The sequence below is a fragment of the Bufo bufo genome, chromosome 10 (genome assembly GCF_905171765.1).
Source record: "Bufo bufo chromosome 10, aBufBuf1.1, whole genome shotgun sequence".
In the NCBI taxonomy this organism is placed as follows: Eukaryota; Metazoa; Chordata; class Amphibia; order Anura; family Bufonidae; genus Bufo; species Bufo bufo.
The window spans coordinates 137,533,984-137,553,063 of NC_053398.1; the positions used below are offsets into that span (position 1 = coordinate 137,533,984).

Genomic DNA, 19,080 nt, shown 5'->3' on the forward strand with positions numbered 1-19,080 from the left:
CTGTTGGGCATCTGTCAAGCTTCCATTCGAAAGAGGTCGTCCCGCAAAAATATTCGAACCAGCGCCTGGATCTGAATACTTTTGGAATTGCGTGTAATTGAAAATGTAGTACAGCAACCGAGTTATTCAATGAGATCCATCTGTACAGCGCTACCTGCTTTTTTGCTCTTTTTCTAATTTCTCTGTCCCCCAAGCTGAGGTGGTCGCACATGCTCAGTTCCATCTTTCAAAAGTGGGTATAGACAACATATAAAAAAAATACATAGTTAGTTGGGTTAAAGTAGCCCAAGACATGAAAATCTAGAATTACGCCCGTATAATTATGTGAAAAATAAGGATGAAGTTCATAAAATGTATAAACTTCGGGGGTCATTTATTAAGACAGCACCCCCCCTTTTCTCTTGGTGCGCTCCATGGGTTTTTTATAAAAGGTGTCAGTATGTAGTAACGGTTACGGATGCGATCTGATGAAGAAGCGGGTACATGGACCTTTTTCTTATTCGCCCGCTACACTGCAGGAATCGAACCCGGCCCTGGATGTGTGGGGGATGGGAAAGCGTGGCATACTCTATACATGTCCTCAATACACAAGTGCTGAAAGATTTTATGTCACTGCATTATGATGTGGGATGACGGCCGATGAGGGATTCGATGTCATCCTCTCCTCATCTGTTCCATGAGATCAGAGGTAATGGAGCTGCAATATTCTGCTCGTCACTTAACCCTTTGCCGGGAGGGGATTAGAGTCACTTAAACCTGGATCTAAGTGCTTAAGTAATGAAATGGGAAAGTAGGAAACTGCTGGGGGAAGTCATAAAAAGCTCCAGTTACTCTCAGAATGCAGGTTTCATCTGAATCCTAGATAAAAAGTAGGCCATGCGTCTGCTTACACGATTAGGACGGCATCTATTGACAGCCCCCATAGACCGCCGCCTGCCTATTGTACGGCTGACTGATGAAAAATGTATTCCCTCCTCATCCCAGAATTTCATGCACTACAGAACAGTTTAAAATCCTCTATGAACAAGACTGGAGTTCATCCAAAGCCTCCTGGTGTATGAAGGGTGTAAGAATCACTGATGCTAGCAGAGCAGATGACATGGGGGTAATTGAGTTATAACTAACAATGTATACAAGCATTTAAAGGAGTATTCTGGTTCTTTAAAACGGATGGCCTATCCTCCTCCTGCTCCCTTCAGTGTTTACCAGGCATAGCGCCATACATTAATAGTGGCTGTGCCAGGTATTACGGCATTTATTTGAACACCGGGCTCGGCTCCATACATTGGGTAACGGCTGTGCCTGGTGCTCAAATAAATGGGACTGAGCTGTAATACCTACTAAATGTACAGAGATATGCCTGGAAACCATGAAGGGGCTGTGGCGCTCAGCGGCCCCTTCAAACAGCGGATTGGCTAGTGTACCAAGAATCTGACCCCACAATTTAATACTGATGACCTGTCCTAAGGATAAGATGTCATTGTCAAGAACATAAACCTCCCCCCCCCCCCTTAAGGGAGCACTCCTACAGTATTCTGGCAGTGTAACTTGATTCCTCCCAGATCGGTTATATCAATATATCTGACCCCTTTAATTATGGGATCTTGTTTTACGAGCACCAGTCCAGAGCTTGCTCTCCTGAATGGCTGACTTTCTGAGAACTGTAAGATTAGCTTCATTATTTATCAAATGCCATCTGACAGCTATCAGACCCACCCGCACTCACCTCCACCCTCCTTCCATAGTATATCCCTCCATGGAAAGAGTGCTCCTGAAGATATCATGTGTTCCCCATTTAAGGGGCCAGAAGAGCAGTGATCTAATACTCCATACAATGATTAGCTGCAGAGCTGTAAAGCTCCCCTGGCTCTCACTACCTTGTCTATACTAACGGTGAATGCTGTGTGCGGGATCTCCAGTGTATTTCTAGGAGAAGTAGCTTCACACTCCTCTCCCTGTCTCGTGTTAGTAAGAGATGACAAGGAGAATCCTATCACAAGCAGGAGACGGGGGAAACAGGCTGAAGCTGCATCACACAGGAAGACACCGAGACTCTGCAGTGTGAGCCAGGCAGCAGAAGTCACTGATCTATCACTGGCTGCCCTTCAAGCCAGAAGCATAATGGGAACTTTGGGCTGCACGACCGTATAAATGTTTCCGCATCCGTTCCACAACTTCGCGGAACGGGTATGGACCCATTCATTTCAATGTGGGCAGCACACTGTGTGCTGTCCGCATCCGTAGTTCCATTCCGCGGCCTCGCTAAAAATATAGAGCATGTCCTATTCTTGGACAAGCATAGGCATTTTTTTAAATAGCGCTGGCCATGTGCGGTCACACTTACGGTCGTGTGAATGTAACCTTAAAGGGAACCATACCATAAGGAACCAAGATGGCACACAAGCCAGAATTCGTACATCACTTATATTACATGATATAGGCAAAAAATGTCGAAGTGCTGCTTTAGAGGGGTATCCCAGGAGATTACTATTAAAGGCCTATCCTCAGGATAGGCCAGCAGTATCCGATTGGCGGGGGTCCTACACCTGCACACACTCCCATCAGGTGTTTGAGAGCAGCTATGGATCTACACAACTCTATCCACAGTGTAGCGGACGCAGCAGGTTACCGCAGTGCAACATCGTCCACTAGTATTTCCAGCTACTCATGAACAGCTGATCAGTGGAGGGGCTGGGGGTCAGACCCATGCTAATTATATATTAACGGCCTATCCAATGGCTAGGCCATCAATCCTTCTGTTGGCAGTGACCTCTACAGTCAATGTAATGGCGTCCATCAGCGCATACTCAAAATTATATCAAACTTGAGTCCATTGTAGCTAGGGACAAGTCAGAGGTGGCAACGCTGGTCCATAATGTTTGGTCAGTGGTCTAGGGAGTAGTTTATGACACCACAGTTCTGCTTCTGTCGGCATCTGGTTCGCCCAATACATTGCGCACTGATCCCAGGTCACTAGTTCCTTATGCGTCTAAAGAACGTATTCTCCAATACAGTGACACTGACATAAGATTTCATTTATTTTGCAGTTTTCCTGCAATGCTACAAGATGAGCGCGGAGGAAACGCTGACAGCCGACGAGCTGGAATGTAAGATATGTTACCAGAGATTCAACACTCACAGTCGTAAGCCCAAGATCCTAAACTGCCTTCACCGAGTTTGTGCCAGATGTCTATCCAAGATCCTCAATTTAGGAGGAGGCGCTCCGTGTATCTGCTGCCCCTTCTGCCGCAATGAGACTGAACTTCAGGAAGAGGAGGTCGCAGGCCTCCCGGACGACACAAATATCTTATCGAAGTTGGCGGAGAAAACAATGTGCAAATCGGACAGCAACGAAGTGGTGCTAACACCCAAAAACCTGGCATCTTCGAGTCCCTCTCACGGGTCTTCCAATTGCCTAGTGATCACAATTATGGAAGTACAAAGGGACTCTACCAGGACTCCAAGTCAAAACACCATCTCGGACTACTATGCAGAACACAGTCTAGACTCGGCCTCCATAAGTTCTCATGGCCAAATAGACCACGACCTGTTCTCCAAACTGTGTAACCATGTTCCCCGGATACTAGTCTGGCTCCTTGGCTTTTTTTACTTTGGTTCCTTACCCCTTGGGATTTATCTGCTGGTAATTCAGAAAGTGACCCTTGGGATAGTTTGCGTCAGCCTTGTCCCGTCTAGTTTAACCGTGTGTCTGGTCTATGGCTTCTGCCAGTGCCTGTGCCAAGGAATGTGTGACTGCTCCTCGAGAAGTTGACAAAGGTTGCAAGCCACCGCCAAGAGAAGTCCTCCCCGTCACCAGTAAAGCAGTAGGCTGAGGTCATGCATTGACTTGGTATGGGTCTCATGTTTTGTTACTCGTTAAACACTTCAAATGTAAGATGTAATATGAGGTCTACTTAAACATGGATGTACGTGAACCTACCACACAGTAAAAGTCCAACATCTTGTCACGTGGAGATGGTTTGTTTCCATTTATAATTGTACGAGAGGTTCTAATGACAAATCCACTTTCAATAGATGTTAATGTAAATCAGTATGGTGGAAGGGCGCAAACATCAGATACGTCCAGTCACTTAAAACTATACTTTTTCTTCATGCTGCTTTTATCCAAGGGAAAATTATTGAAAATAATTTAAGAAAAAGAATCTGATTGACAACGCACACCATGGGAATCTGTTGCGATGGCGCCCCGCGATTGCCACTGCGAGGAAGGGAGCTGCGCTACTTAACCTAGTTTTTGGTCCCACTCCTCCCTCTCTGGCCGCGGCAGTTTCTCTATTCTCTATAGGCCTTCTGGCCAGTTCCTTAGGGCACGTGGGTCCAAATCTTTCCCCAGCCAATGCCTGGCAGTTTTTGGCCATTTAAGGCACCCTCCCCCATGATCATTTGTGCAGTGGTTTGCTTCCATTAGTGTCGCCAGAACATCAGCAAACAGATGATCAGCGGGAGTGCCAAGAAGTCGGACCACCACCAAGCAGATAGTGATAACCTATCCTAAGGATAGGTCATCGACATTTACTTCCTGGAAAAAAAAGTCTTTAAAGCGGTATTATCATCTCCTAATGTGATGGTGTATCACTAAGATATCTCATCACTTTAGGATTGGTGCCGGCCCGGCCTCTGGGATCCATGGAAATAAGGGGACGCGAGGCCAGCGTAGTGATGTGACCCCTTTAAAGTTTTCCCTGCACAGTGGTGCTCCTAGCCACATTAGCAGAGAACTACAGACAGCAGAATTTATCTTAAAGGGGTTGAAGTGCAGTACATTTGGACAGCGGGGGGCGGTACAGGGAAAAAGAGTGAATGGGATGCAGCCCTAGACCTGAGACACCAGCGCTGAAGTTCCTTCATTCTCAACATCAGTAAGTGTGCCAGAGGCTGGACCCCACAGTCATAAAGGGATGGCCTATCCTTCTGACAAGAAGGCAATGCTCCTTTAATAGAAAAAGATTACTAACAGGCATTTCCAAAAATATTGCATGTCATTCCGATGCCTTAAAGGGGTATTCCCATCTTCAGTTTTCATACTTACCTTCGTCCCGCGCGATGTTCACTTCCTGGATTCGGCGGTGCTTGATTGACGTCTTCTCCCGGCCATGCCGCACTTGCGCAGAAGACGCGGGCCGCGCAATGTCCTGAACGCGCACGCGCCATGGTGACTTATTCCTGGCCTGTATAGTACAGAGCCTGCGTGCGCGTTCGCGGCTCTGTACTATACTGGCCAGGAAGAAGTCATCATGGCGCATGCGCGGCAGCGTGCGCGTTCAGGACATTGCGCGGCCCGGCCGGCAGAGAATATTAAGTCTTCTGCGCAAGCGCGGCCAGGCGGTATTCGACATGAGAGGTGGCCGTAACCAGGGGAGACGAAAGACAACAATCAGGTAAGAGGGGACTTATTTTGTCAAAAAGGGTGGGAATTGGGTAATAAAATGTATTTAGAAAAATGATCACTGTCAAATCATTAAGAGATTTAATCTGCCCCAAATGTGTGCATAATTTTTATCACCAATCAATGATCGAGGCATAAAAACGGAGCATAAACATCTGAGGTTCCCCGCTGCAAACTGCAGCACGGGGCAACCAGAAATAACAGCCCCGTGGCCTTGTGCACACCCATATTCATGGTCAGTGATCGTTATAAGGACTTATTACATCTCGCAGACAATTATTATATGTGCGCAGGACATTGCCATGGCAACGAATCCACAGGTCATATTCATGTTCCAGACACTGTTGGCAATTTATGTCAATGGAGCACTTATCGTAAGAATAGTAACAAAGACATGAACGGCTGAAAAAACAGAATATGGCCACTCAAAGGTGACCTGCCTGTCCTCCGACATTGCCGTTTTAGTAATTAACTAGAGATAGTTAATATTTGCTACAATATTTACTACGCAGATGATCTAGTGTCGACCCAAACTAACTCGCCAAAAATGTGAACCTAAAAATAGTCATGGATAAAATGCAAAAGTGAAACAGGGGCCCTCACAGGTAGAGAGCTGTCTATTGCCCCTGCTACGGAAGTTCTGTCTCCTCCTGGAGGTCCTCCGCTGTCTCTGAAAACCTGGGACTTTCCTGCTCAATTGCAGAAACATTAAAGTGTAACCACCATGTTTTCATCAAAAAAATCTATTTTAGCATGTTACTGCTGCTGCAGCATTATGCATAAAGCGGTCTTTAGTTTCTTCACATACAACTGTTTTCTTTGAGTTTTTCCCTTCGTTACAGCTGTTTTAACCTCTACAATATGAGTACCTTCACAGGGTGGCTCCTCTGCCAGTTCTCTGAGGCCAAAACTGCTTTCCCTCACTTCCCATACACACTTGCTGTAGCCAGCAGCTCCCTGCCAGCCAATCAGATTGGATTACTGAGAGACACGCCTCCTCACTCTGAAGCCTAATGCAGCCATGCAGTGTGAAGGACCACCCCTATGTCTTCCTGTCTTCTTAGACAGAGACAGACAAGCCCTAGCAACTGTCTTTTAAGGGACCAGTGGAAAGGGACAGAGGACATTAATGACAGCTGTTACTATAAGGTAATTACAGATCTTTTGACAATCATTGACAGACTAACTCAGGTAGACATGCCTAGCTCTAATAAACTAGCAAATAAAAATAAAAAAATATGACAGTTACACTTTAAACTTGTGCTGTACTTTTAGAATGGCATGGCTTTAAAGCCTAGGAGCACGTGCCGCACATTTATAACAGTGCGGGGACTGGTAACCAAACAAAAAAGAGCAAAACAGTTATATCCCTGTTGGCCATGCTTCCCCGAGCATGGCCTAGTTGCTATTACGAATATAGGCTACCCCCGTTCTTCAGTCCCGATAGTTTAGGCTCCACATATGTAAATCAAATGTGACTAGCCACGGAGGTGAATCATGTTGCAGGGTCGAGACCACGCTGCATGATAGGTTCAGACAGAACCGCATCTGCTGTGATCTTTTTCCGTTGCGGTAGATGGGCTCTTCTCCTGAGTCGGCGACGGCCGTTGGGCTCTTCTCCTGCGACGCCGGCGGCCGCTGGGCTCCTCTCCTGCGATGCCGGCGGCCGCTGGGCTCCTCTCCTGCGACGCCGGCGGCCGCTGGGCTCCTCTCCAGCTTCTCCTGCGACGCCTTCTCTTGCGACGCCGGCGGCCGTTGGGCTCTTCTTCCGCGACGCCGGCGGCCGTTGGGCTCTTTTTCCGCGACACCCGCGAGCCGTTGGGCTCTTCTTCCGCGACGCCGGCGGCCGTTGGGCTCTTCTTCCGCGACGCCGGCGGCCGTTGGGCTCTTCTTCCGCGACGCCGGCGGCCGTTGGGCTCTTCTTCCGCGACGCCGGCGGCCGTTGGGCTCTTCTTCCGCGACGCCGGCGGCCGCTGGGCTCTTCTTCCGCGACGCCGGCGGCCGCTGGGCTCTTCTTCCGCGACGCCGGCGGCCGCTGGGCTCTTCTTCCGCGACGTTGGCGGCCGCTGGGCTCTTCTTCCGCGACGTTGGCGGCCGCTGGGCTCTTCTTCCGCGACGTTGGCGGCCGCTGGGCTCTTCTTCCGCGACGTTGGCGGCCGCTGGGCTCTTCTTCCGCGACGTCGGCGGCCGCTGGGCTCTTCTTCCGCGACGTTGGCGGCCGCTGGGCTCTTCTTCCGCGACGTTGGCGGCCGCTGGGCTCTTCTTCCGCGACGTTGGCGGCCGCTGGGCTCTTCTTCCGCGACGCTGGCGGCCGCTGGGCTCTTCTTCCGCGACGTTGGCGGCCGCTGGGCTCTTCTTCCGCGACGTTGGCGGCCGCTGGGCTCTTCTTCCGCGACGTTGGCGGCCGCTGGGCTCTTCTTCCGCGACGTTGGCGGCCGCTGGGCTCTTCTTCCGCGACGCCGGCGGCCGCTGGGCTCTTCTTCCGCGACGTTGGCGGCCGCTGGGCTCTTCTTCCGCGACGTTGGCGGCCGTTGGGCTCTTTTTCCGCGACACCCGCGAGCCGTTGGGCTCTTCTTCCGCGACGCCGGCGGCCGTTGGGCTCTTCTTCCGCGACGCCGGCGGCCGTTGGGCTCTTCTTCCGCGACGCCGGCGGCCGTTGGGCTCTTCTTCCGCGACGCCGGCGGCCGCTGGGCTCTTCTTCCGCGACGCCGGCGGCCGCTGGGCTCTTCTTCCGCGACGTTGGCGGCCGCTGGGCTCTTCTTCCGCGACGTTGGCGGCCGCTGGGCTCTTCTTCCGCGACGTTGGCGGCCGCTGGGCTCTTCTTCCGCGACGTTGGCGGCCGCTGGGCTCTTCTTCCGCGACGTTGGCGGCCGCTGGGCTCTTCTTCCGCGACGTTGGCGGCCGCTGGGCTCTTCTTCCGCGACGCTGGCGGCCGCTGGGCTCTTCTTCCGCGACGTTGGCGGCCGCTGGGCTCTTCTTCCGCGACGTTGGCGGCCGCTGGGCTCTTCTTCCGCGACGTTGGCGGCCGCTGGGCTCTTCTTCCGCGACGTTGGCGGCCGCTGGGCTCTTCTTCCGCGACGCCGGCGGCCGCTGGGCTCTTCTTCCGCGACGTTGGCGGCCGCTGGGCTCTTCTTCCGCGACGTTGGCGGCCTTGGGCTCTTCTTCCGCGACGTTGGCAGCAGCTGGGCTCTTCTTCCGCGACGTTGGCGGCCTTGGGCTCTTCTTCCGCGACGTTGGCGGCCTTGGGCTCTTCTTCCGCGACGTTGGCGGCCTTGGGCTCTTCTTCCGCGACGTTGGCGGCCGTTGGGCTCTTCTTCCGTGACGTTGGCGGCCGTTGGGCTCTTCTTCTGCGATGGTGGGCTCTTCTTTTCATCTTCTGTGGGGTCTCTCTCCAGTGTGAGTGAAATAAGGTCCTATCTGAAACTATGACGCAGTGTTGTTGTCTTGCAAAAACTGCCAGTTATTTCAAGATCCCGCTGCACCATGATTCTCCGTGACAGGGATTATCACAGCGAGAGGACACCTCCACTAGCAAAGAAGAGGAGCAACAGGCCCCACCTCTGTGGCTAGTCACTCCAGATTTACATATGTGGAGCTAGCTGCAACTATCGGGGCACAGGAACAACAGGAAGGGGGGGCATATTCATAATAGCAACTATGCCATGCTCAGGAAATCATGGCCAAACAGGAATATATATGTATCGTAATTCTTTTGGTTTGACGACAGGTCCCCTTTAACACCATCGAACGCGTGCCGTACCTGTACAGTGTGTGCTTATTATCAAATTAATGATACGCACACACAGGACGTATTTTGGCATGAAAAATCCACAGAAAGATCTCCATGAGGATACATGTGGATTTTGATGCAGATTTCACCCTCTGCACAGAGGAAATATGCAGCATAAACCGACATCTTATCCACTTTGCTGCTACTGTACTTGCTGGAGATTTTCTGCATAAACCGTGCAGTGCACCCACCTCCCTGCGGGTGTACCTTAAGGTGGTGTTGGATTTTTAGCAGGTCTAGGGTTGGAGTCATGGCAACTTGTGATTCACGCTACAACCTCACTCAGTTGAACGGTTGCACTGTTACACATTGATCTTTGGTTGTGCAATGCGTGTTGAGGCCAAGAGTGGCGTGTAACCCCGGCCTTAACTTCAGATTTTACATTGCTGGCCTTGTAGACCGTCATGGACCTTGGTATAAAGCTGGAAGGGTTTTTCCGAACTTAGGATAGGTCATCAATATCAGCTCGGTGGGGGTCCTACTCCTGGCACGCCGACGATCAGCTGTTTTCAGAAACTGACACGAGAACCACACAGTTCCATCCACCGAGTAGTTGCCAGGCCACACTAGAATGCCACAGGCCTGGCCACTATCTAGTGGACAGACCAGTGTAGTTCTGGTGCATGGTTCCGGCTTGTGAAACCAGCTGAAGAGTACAGGTGGCAGGAGTCGGACCACAGCCGATCTGATGCTATTGCCCTGTCTTAAGCTTGGGTCATCACAAGGTAGGTTCTGGAAAACCCATTTAACCGCTAAAAGGCAAAACACGAAAGTGGAGTATACCTTTAAGAGTGCTGCTTGTGAAATTCCTCTAAGTAGCGCCAGGCCACCTCGGGTAGGCAATCGATAGGTGTAAGGAGAGGCACGTTCTTCCCTGCTGTAAGCAGCTATTGCCTGGAGAATTTCACCCACGGATCTGTGCGACTTGGACGACTACTCCGCTAGGTGAGTCACTCTCTACTTTTTGGAATTCCGAGGCTGTCACTAAACTGTGTGGGCGTCGCAGCGAGATAAAAATAAGAAGCCGTGACGTTATATCCCCATTTGCAGCAAATCTGCTAATGTCACTATTGCTTTATTATGTGTGGAGAAAGATGCAGCAGAACAGACTGTCTCGCTACAAGACAATGCGAGGCTAGAAATACCAGAATTATGAGCGAGTGGATTATACAGACAAAGTAAAGAGAGAACGTAAAATCACGTACTGCACGATGCACGACTTCTTCCATACATTACATTCATATGCAGACCAGATAGTGTGCACAGTGACTAGAAAAGCCCTTTTCGAATGCACCCGGCGGACTGCAGATACTGTTCCTCTGGAGAAGGGTCTGCTAATTCTTCCAGAAATGGCACCACTCCTGTTCACAGGCTGCATCTGGTATTACAGCTTCCATTAAATAAAAGCAAAATGCATGCCTACTTTCATAGAGAAGAACCAAAAGGCTACTAGCCACTATTTTAAAATACTTTGCCCCATTTACACACCGAATAACATATCTTTACATCCCTGTGTCCCTCTCAGCACCACCGCTAATCTGTGTTATTTTAGGCAGGCTACTGGGCAATGTCACACGACCAATTTCTCTATATTCTGCCTACAAATACCCAAACTCCTTTCATGCATCCCATGTCTTTCACTCCTACCTGCTCCACATCCTCCCCCCTCTGGTCCCAGTAGGTTCCTAGTCAGTCTACTCCCCCCTCTGGCAGCTGTAAAAGTATTCCCAAGAAAGTTCCCCTGCAATTGTACCGTGAAGTCTGAAGTGGTGAAAAAAAAAAATAGTAAATGTCTGCTACCAAGTCAATGCAACTTTGATGGATACTGCTGTCCTGCTGCACAGGTTCGGGGCCCTTCGGGGCACAAGTTCGGGGTAGAAGCAATCTCAGTAACTAGAGGATCACTGTTACGAGAACAGGAATGAGGATCCAGCAAGTGACTGAGCCAGGCATGTCCACCAGCAGTTAGCTCGTTATTGTGCACGCAGCTATACACGGATCCGTGGATCCGCAAAACACACACGGAAGTGTGAATGGACCCTTAAAGGGAACTGGTCATCAACTTTATGCTGCCCATACTAACAGCAGCATAAAGTAGAGACAGGCGAGTAGATTTCAGTGGTCTGCCATTTAGAAGTTAAAAGGAAGTGGTTGCCGAGAACCAACATCACAATCATTGCAGACTGGGTCTGGAAAAGAGTCACGGACACCTGAGAAGAGTCCTGGTTATTCATGAATTCCTGCTCTCCTGCTGATGACTGACAGTCTTCTACCGAGTTTTCTCTCTTTCTCTCTAGGAGAGAACTGCCAATCATCAGCAGATGGGCGAGAGAGCAGGAGATTAGGAATAACCAGGACTCTTCTCAGGTAGATTTGACTCTTTTCAAGGCCTGGGCTGCATAATTATGATGCTGGTTCTCGGCAACCACTTCCTTTTAGCTGATGAGTGACACACCGTTGACATCAGCATGTCTGTCACTACTTTATGCTGCCCACAGTGAGGTCGGCATAAAGTTGATGACGGGTTCCCTTTAACATCAGGCTGCCCCTTTAGTTCAGACAGCTTTGCTTAGTTTAATCAACCACTTTCATTACTATTCAAGTCTTTGCTCTTACCTTTACCATCTCTTCTAATCGCCCCAAGCGAACACCGCCTTCCATCATCGTAGACAGGGCCCCTTGTTTTTCAGCCTCCAGGCCTTTAGTCTAAGCAGAATTTTCACAAAATTAAAATGTGGTATAAATCATTTTTTTCAGAGACAGAGGTTAAAAAAAACTTTGCAAATTGTTAAGATCGGTCTAGCTAACAACAGTCATGTACCCTCCTTCTTTATTGCCAGGCCCAGGTGAGAGGACTATGCCGGAACCTGGCCCGGTCAATCAACAAGGAGAGGGAGGAGCTGGCAGAGGAAGCAGGCGGAGCAAGAGTGCACCGAGTGGCTTGGCCCCACCCTCTGTGCACTTAAATGCTCACATGCATAAAAGGTTTAAAAGTACTTTTTTTCTACAATGAACGGATCGCTAAGTGAAAGGTTTCATGCCATTCAGGGGAGCTAGCTTTCCATGGCACTGTGCCTGGTTCATCAGCCGACAGACCCCTTTTAAGACATGGCTTATAGATGAAGTTTTATGATCACAGCCACTAAAATCTTTTACTGCGAGTCTCAACAGAATGCTTTAACCTCAAAAGGACCACTCTTTGAAACATGGATGATATGAAAGTCGCACCGCATCGGCTCAGAGACATGGAGAGGAGAAGTCACTATGAGGATCCATCACACTGTAAATGAAAGTCCGTCACCGAGAAAACCATTCATTCCCTAATACTGTCCAGAACCCAGTAAGTTTACCAACATCACAGAGTTGGAGAGGGGAAGACTTGTGCAGTAGCACAAAACTGTTAAGATGGGGGAAGGGTAAAGCTGAGGTAGGCGCCCTCTTTCCTCATGGGCTGCGTCCAAGGCATTCCCCACTGGTGTTGGTGTTTTTACTGGGGCATCCAGTGGCCCCTGCCACACATTACTACTAGGGTACCTTCACACTTGCGTCAGAGGATTCTGGCAGGCAGTTCAATCGCTGGAACTACCTACCGGATCGGGAAATCCGGACGCAAAACGGATGGCATTTGTCAGAGAGATCCGGATGCGGATCAGCCTGACAAATGCATTGAAATACAGGATCCATCTCTCCGGGGTCATCCGGAAAAAACGGATACAGTATTTATTTATTTTCACAAATTTAAAGGTCTGCGCATTTGCGCACCGGAAGAACGGATCTGTCAATTTTAATGCCGGATCCGGCACTAATACATTTCAATGGGCATTCCGGCAAGTGTTCAGGATTTTTGGCCGCAGAGAAAACGGCGGCATGCTGCGGGATTTTCTCCGGCCAAAAAACATAAGAGGGACTGAACTGATGCATCCTGAACGGATTGCTCTCCATTCAGAATGCATTAGGATGAAACTGGTCAGTTTGTTTCCGGTATTGAACCGCTAGGACGGAACTCCTGTCTAAGAACTGGTGGAGAGGACCACAACTCTTTCTGGTGGACAGGTCAGAAAATGTGAGCAACAGGGGTGTAAGAAGTAACCATGGGGCCCCATAGCAAAACCTATAATGGTGCCTCACCGCACAATGATCACCTCTAGCAGCAAGTTCGAAACATGGAAGCTCATGATTATTTTGGTCTCCATAATGCACAGGAACCATGGACTGTGTATCATGGACACAGTGATGTCCCAGTACAGGTATCATGGACACAGTGATGTCCCAGTACAGGTATCATGGACACAGTGATGTCCCAGTACAGGTATCATGGACACAGTGATGTCCCAGTACAGGTATCATGGACACAGTGATGTCCCAGTACAGGTATCATGGACACAGTGATGTCCCAGTACAGGTATCATGGACACAGTGATGTCCCAGTACAGGTATCATGGACACAGTGATGTCCCAGTACAGGTATCATGGACACAGTGATGTCCCAGTACAGGTATCATGGACACAGTGATGTCCCAGTACAGGTATCATGGACACAGTGATGTCCCAGTACAGGTATCATGGACACAGTGATGTCCCAGTACAGGTATCATGGACACAGTGATGTCACAGTACAGGTATCATGGACACAGTGATTTCACAGTACAGGGGTCATGGACACAGTGATGTCACAGTACAGGGGTCATGCACACAGTGATGTCACAGTACAGGGATCACGCACACCCTAATATTATAGCACAGGAATAATAGGTACGGTAAAGTCACAATCTACTCCATATGTCTGACCAGAAAAGTATCCTGTGACAACTTGGGGGTCAATTAGGTCTCTGGGATCACCGCCTTGGGGATAAGAGAGTTGGCACACCTCAAGAAGCCACTAAAAACACCATAGATTTGGGTGCAAATTGTCCATAACCAGCTCTATTCAAAGTCGAGGGGGGAAACAAGTGGTGATATCAAATACAAGGGACATTCCCCAGTTCCAAAGACAAATCAAAGACTAGGCCATCTGGCCACCAACTACTCATCATGTCTTTGTTCTTCCGCTGACACCACATACAAAAATCAACAGGTCAGAGCTCATACCACATATATGGAGGATATTCATAGACAAAAGCAGATATGTAAGATAGCAAAGCAATGGGTCCTATATAACTAGAACCTTTTTTTATTAGAATCATTTAAAATTAGACCAATAAGGTCTCACTACTGGCTATCGCAGCCCTAATCAGTAGGTAGGTATATCATGAAATGAAAAGATACAGAAAAATACAAAAAGTTGAAACGGAAAACCAAAAACTAGGCGTAATATAGGGGAGGAAGAGGGTGGGAGGAATAATAAGGCTTCTAAGCAGGAAACTTTCCATATAGAGACCCTATCCTCACCCTCAGCCCGGAGATGGCCCTTTTTATCTCTCTTATATGGACCCCCTGAGGAACCCGAGTTGGGAGAAACGCGTTGGAGTAATAGGGAGTAATTTTGATGATTAAGGCCCACCAGGGCAAACCAGGACAGGTACGAGGACGGAGTGGCTCCACCATTAGGGGCTATCTCCGGGCTGAGATCAGAGGGCATCAGACCAGTGAACTCGCTGCATCATAAATCCATTTGGGTCAGGGGAGCCGCAGTCAGTCCAGGAGATGTGGCAGACATACGGACTGCGTTTCCAGGACCGAGCATGCTCAGATGAATCCGGCCTTACCCAGACTGTTCTTTCACACTCAGCTTTTTTAGGGGGCATAACTATCCCACTGGCACAGTCCCATGGCAATTGCTATGCCTCCTCCTGCCCTGGTAGTTACACCCACGTAGAAGAATATACACTTCGAAAACCAAAGCATTTTTAGGTGTGGTTTTACCCTGTTCACCTTGCCAGTCTCCTAAAAAGAGTAAATTTCCAAAAATGCTGATTTCATCTTCTCATCACGAATGCCAGCCTGGACTGGAGAGAATTTTGCGCTGACTGCCAGCCGGAGACCACTTACCATCTTAAAAGGTATGGCACATCATAAACTCTCAGTTCACGAAAATGGGGGGGAATGGAAGAAAGTAGATGCATATTAATGACAGTGTGCAAAAAGCATAGAAACCTGCCCCAATGGTACAGATCAGCTACAGACTGAGGGCAGGGCCAGCCCGTGCTTGAGAGGCAACCGACGTGGGTCGACGTGCAAAACCGAGAACAATAAACCGTTAATAATCAATTCAGCAACACGCGTGGAAGTGAATTGTGCGGTGGTCATACACGAGCACTACTGCGCCATTCAAAGAGGACTTGGAGACCCTCATTCTTGTGATTGCTGGGGGTCCCAGCAGTCAGACCCCTAGCGTCCTTACACTTACAGTATTTACGGCATACTTCCATTCAGAGTTATAAAAGTCATTCCAGATGATCCACGCACTAAACACGTGGCCCGTGTCTGTCCTTATCATTCCCGCATCTAAAGATTGCATCGTGAGCTTTTCATGTTGCTAAGATTTCCACGGGGAAGATGTTTTAGCTTCTAGGTAACCTTAAAATAGACACGAAGGCCGAGACATCAGAACACATCACGTTCTCCGCACAGAATGTCACCAGGATTGCTGAGGCTCAGGGCAGGGAGTTGCTGCCTGCCATCTGTAATGCCACAACCTATTAGACATGTTCGCTTCTCCGGCTTATCAAGGACACAGCCTGCACCATCCATTCAGATCCCCGGATAAACTGAACCCGAGTAAGTGGATAGGATATAAAATACAGACTGAGAAGGGGAGCGCGCTGCTTGTCTACAATGGTAAATGTCTGCAGAGTTATATAGTGTATGCAGTGCACCATGGACCAAGCCTGCCCCCCACACCTATAGTCAGCAGCAAGTCCAGATCATTTCCGACCTGGACTCTGCCGTGACTCTCGTCCAGGATGCAGCTGTCTGAAGAATAGCAGCCGTAGAACAGAAGAGAAGCAGGCAGCAGGCCACAAACCCCTCCTCATGCTTCCTTACTGCAAGTGTGGCTGCAATAAGAGACATGGGGGGGGGGGGGGGCACATTTACTAATTTTGGCAGACGGATGGTTTTACGTCTTGTAGGTCATTTGGGCATGACGGTTGGGGCGGGGAACATGCTGGGGCTGGTACTCCAGCCCCGGCAAATTTAATTACATTTACACCTGGAAACAGGCGCAAATGTTAAGCTACTTTCACACTGGCGTTTTGGTTTCCGTTTGTGAGATCTGTTTCAGGTCTTTCACAAGCGGTCCAAAACGGATCAGTTTTGCCCTAACGCATTCTGAACGGAAAAGGATCCGCTCAGAATGCATCAGTTTGCCTCCGTTCAGTCACTATTCCGCTCTGGAGGCAGACGAAGCGCCTGACGAATCGGAGCCAAACGGATCCGTCCTGGCACACCATGTAAGTCAATGGAGATGGATCCGTTTTCTCTGACACAATCTGGCACAATAGAAAACGGATCCGTCCCCCATTGACTTTCAGTGGTGTTCAAGATGGATCCGTCTTGGCTATGTTAAATATAATACAAACGGATCGGTTCTGAACAGATGCATGCGGTTGTATTATCTGAACGGAAGCGGTACGTTACGAACGGTACATTGAACGAAAAACTGCTGTCCTTCATGTGGCTAAGTGGGCGTCTAAGGAAATCCATTCTAGGGCCTCACTGCCAGTGATGACTAAGGCTCCATTCACATGTCCGCAAATGGGTCCGGATTCGTTCCGCAATTTTGCGGAACAGGTGCGGACCCATTCATTTTCTATGGGGACGGAATGGATGCGGACAGCACACAGTGTGCTGTCAGCATCCGCATTTGCAGAGCGCGGCCCCGATCTTCAGGTCCGCAGCTCCGCAATAGATAGAACATGTCCTATTCTTGTCCGCAGCTTGCGGACAAGAATAGGCATTTCTATAGGGGTGCCGGGCGGGTGTGTTGCGGATCCACGGACGTGTGAATGGAGCCTAAATGTGGCCGTGTTACTACATGCGACATGACAGCTGTAAAAACTCCAAGGCTGCTGGATTTTTGGCCACAGATCAGAAGTAGCAAGAGACTCTTCCAACATAGAAACATAGAATGTGTCGGCAGATAAGAACCATTTGGCCCATCTAGTCTGCCCAATATACTGAATACTATGGATAGCCCCCGGCCCTATCTTATATGAAGGAAGGCCTTATGCCTATCCCATGCATGCTTAAACTCCTTCACTGTATTTGCAGCTACCACTTCTGCAGGAAGGCTATTCCATGCATCCACTACTCTCTCAGTAAAGTAATACTTCCTTATATTACTTTTAAACCTTTGCCCCTCTAATTTAAAACTGTGTCCTCTTGTGGTAGTTTTTCTTCTTTTAAATATGCTCTCCTCCTTTACCGAGTTGATTCCCTTTATGTATTTAAAAGTTTCTATCATATCCCCTCTGTCTCGTCTTTCTTCCAAGCTGTACATGTTAAGGTCCTTTAACTTTTCCTGGTAAGTTTTATCCTGCAATCCATGTACTAGTTTAGTAGCTCTTCTCTGAACTCTCTCTAGAGTATCTATATCCTTCTGGAGATATGGCCTCCAGTACTGCGCACAATACTCCAAATGAGGTCTCACCAGTGTTCTGTACAGCGGCATAAGCACTTCACTCTTTCTACTGCTTATACCTCTCCCTATACATCCAAGCATTCTGCTGGCATTTCGTGCTGCTCTATTACATTGTCTTCCCACCTTTAAGTCTTCTGAAATAATTACTCCTAAATCCCTTTCCTCAGATACTGAGGTCAGGACTGTGTCAAATATTCTATATTCTGCCCTTGGGTTTTTACGCCCCAGGTGCATTATCTTGCACTTATCCACATTAAATTTCAGGTGCCAGAGTTATATACAGTGCACTGGTAAATTTCAAGACTGTGATTCTGTGTTTCACATATTAATGGTGCAAATTAAGCATGAACAGCAATGTGTTTTTTCCAAGAACAGCGCCACATCAGTCCACAGGTTGCGTTTGGTATTACACTCAGCACCATTCACTTCAGCTGCAATACTAGACACAGCCCACGGACAAGTGTGGCAATGTTTCCTGCAGAAAGCAGCCATGATTTTCGACAATCTGTACCCACCATATTAATGAGCTCATCTCTTTCCCCAGCGATGCTCTCAGCCAGCGTTATTAGATTGGCAAGATACTGATGTGCCGTCACCTCCTTCTCCATCGCGTCCTCCAACTGCTGCTTCAGCTGGCCGACCCTCCTCTGCATCTTCCTGAAGCACAAGTACATAATAAAACGGCTCAGTGGCGGCAGAATTCAACACGGTCAGGCTGGGATGCCTGCCATGAACAGTGCTTTATGTTATACAATCACCAGCCGCTTAATTACAGGCAGCGATTCAAGCTGAAATTCCTAATTGTAAGGTTAGATTTATGAATATAACAAGCTGTTACATGGGATGTGGCGGTGCATGTCATGAGATCATTCGCAGCATTCACTGCATGCAGACAAACAATCATTTCAAGAGGGGTCTAAAGACTGAGCCCCCTGCACTCTGATGGAGAACAAAAGAAATGGCAGCTCCCAGCAGAGAGACTTATTAATGCATCCAGCCTTCCTGTACGATTCCTGGATATGCACCATGAATAAGTCGCACCTTGAAACGCGTTGAACCTTTTGGCAATTTTTTTTTTTTAACAGTGATATTTTTACCCATAAAATTCAGGCGACCGTGTCACCGGGAGGGGGAAGTTGGTGCACATGTCCACAGGATAAGTGGTGGTCCCAACAGACCTACTTCAATCACACACATTGAAGCAAATCACCTTTATCCATCAAACCCCAAACTAATTTTGGCAGCAACGTTTACGGTTTTTCATCCCTGCGTTCAAAGAGCCATAACTTCTTATTTCAGTTG

At 48.8% G+C, this 19,080-nt stretch overlaps 2 protein-coding genes across 5 annotated transcripts in view; one reads left to right on the top strand and one right to left on the bottom strand.

The window, feature by feature from the left end:
• The window catches only part of CEP89 (centrosomal protein 89), an 85,154-nt gene that overhangs the window by 22,503 nt on the left and 43,571 nt on the right, over nt 1-19,080 (bottom strand). For all 4 annotated transcript variants that reach the window (XM_040410540.1, XM_040410539.1, XM_040410541.1 and 1 more), the window contains 2 exons: nt 18,294-18,435; nt 11,814-11,903 (listed from right to left, as the gene is read on the bottom strand). In XM_040410540.1, coding sequence (XP_040266474.1) covers nt 11,814-11,903; nt 18,294-18,435 — 232 coding nt within the window. The remainder of the gene's footprint in view (nt 1-11,813; nt 11,904-18,293; nt 18,436-19,080) is intronic.
• LOC120981067 (E3 ubiquitin-protein ligase RNF182-like) lies at nt 3,068-3,865 on the top strand. The gene has a single exon (XM_040410544.1). It carries the CDS (start codon nt 3,068-3,070, stop codon nt 3,770-3,772), a length of 705 nt encoding a protein of 234 aa, XP_040266478.1. The 3' UTR covers nt 3,773-3,865.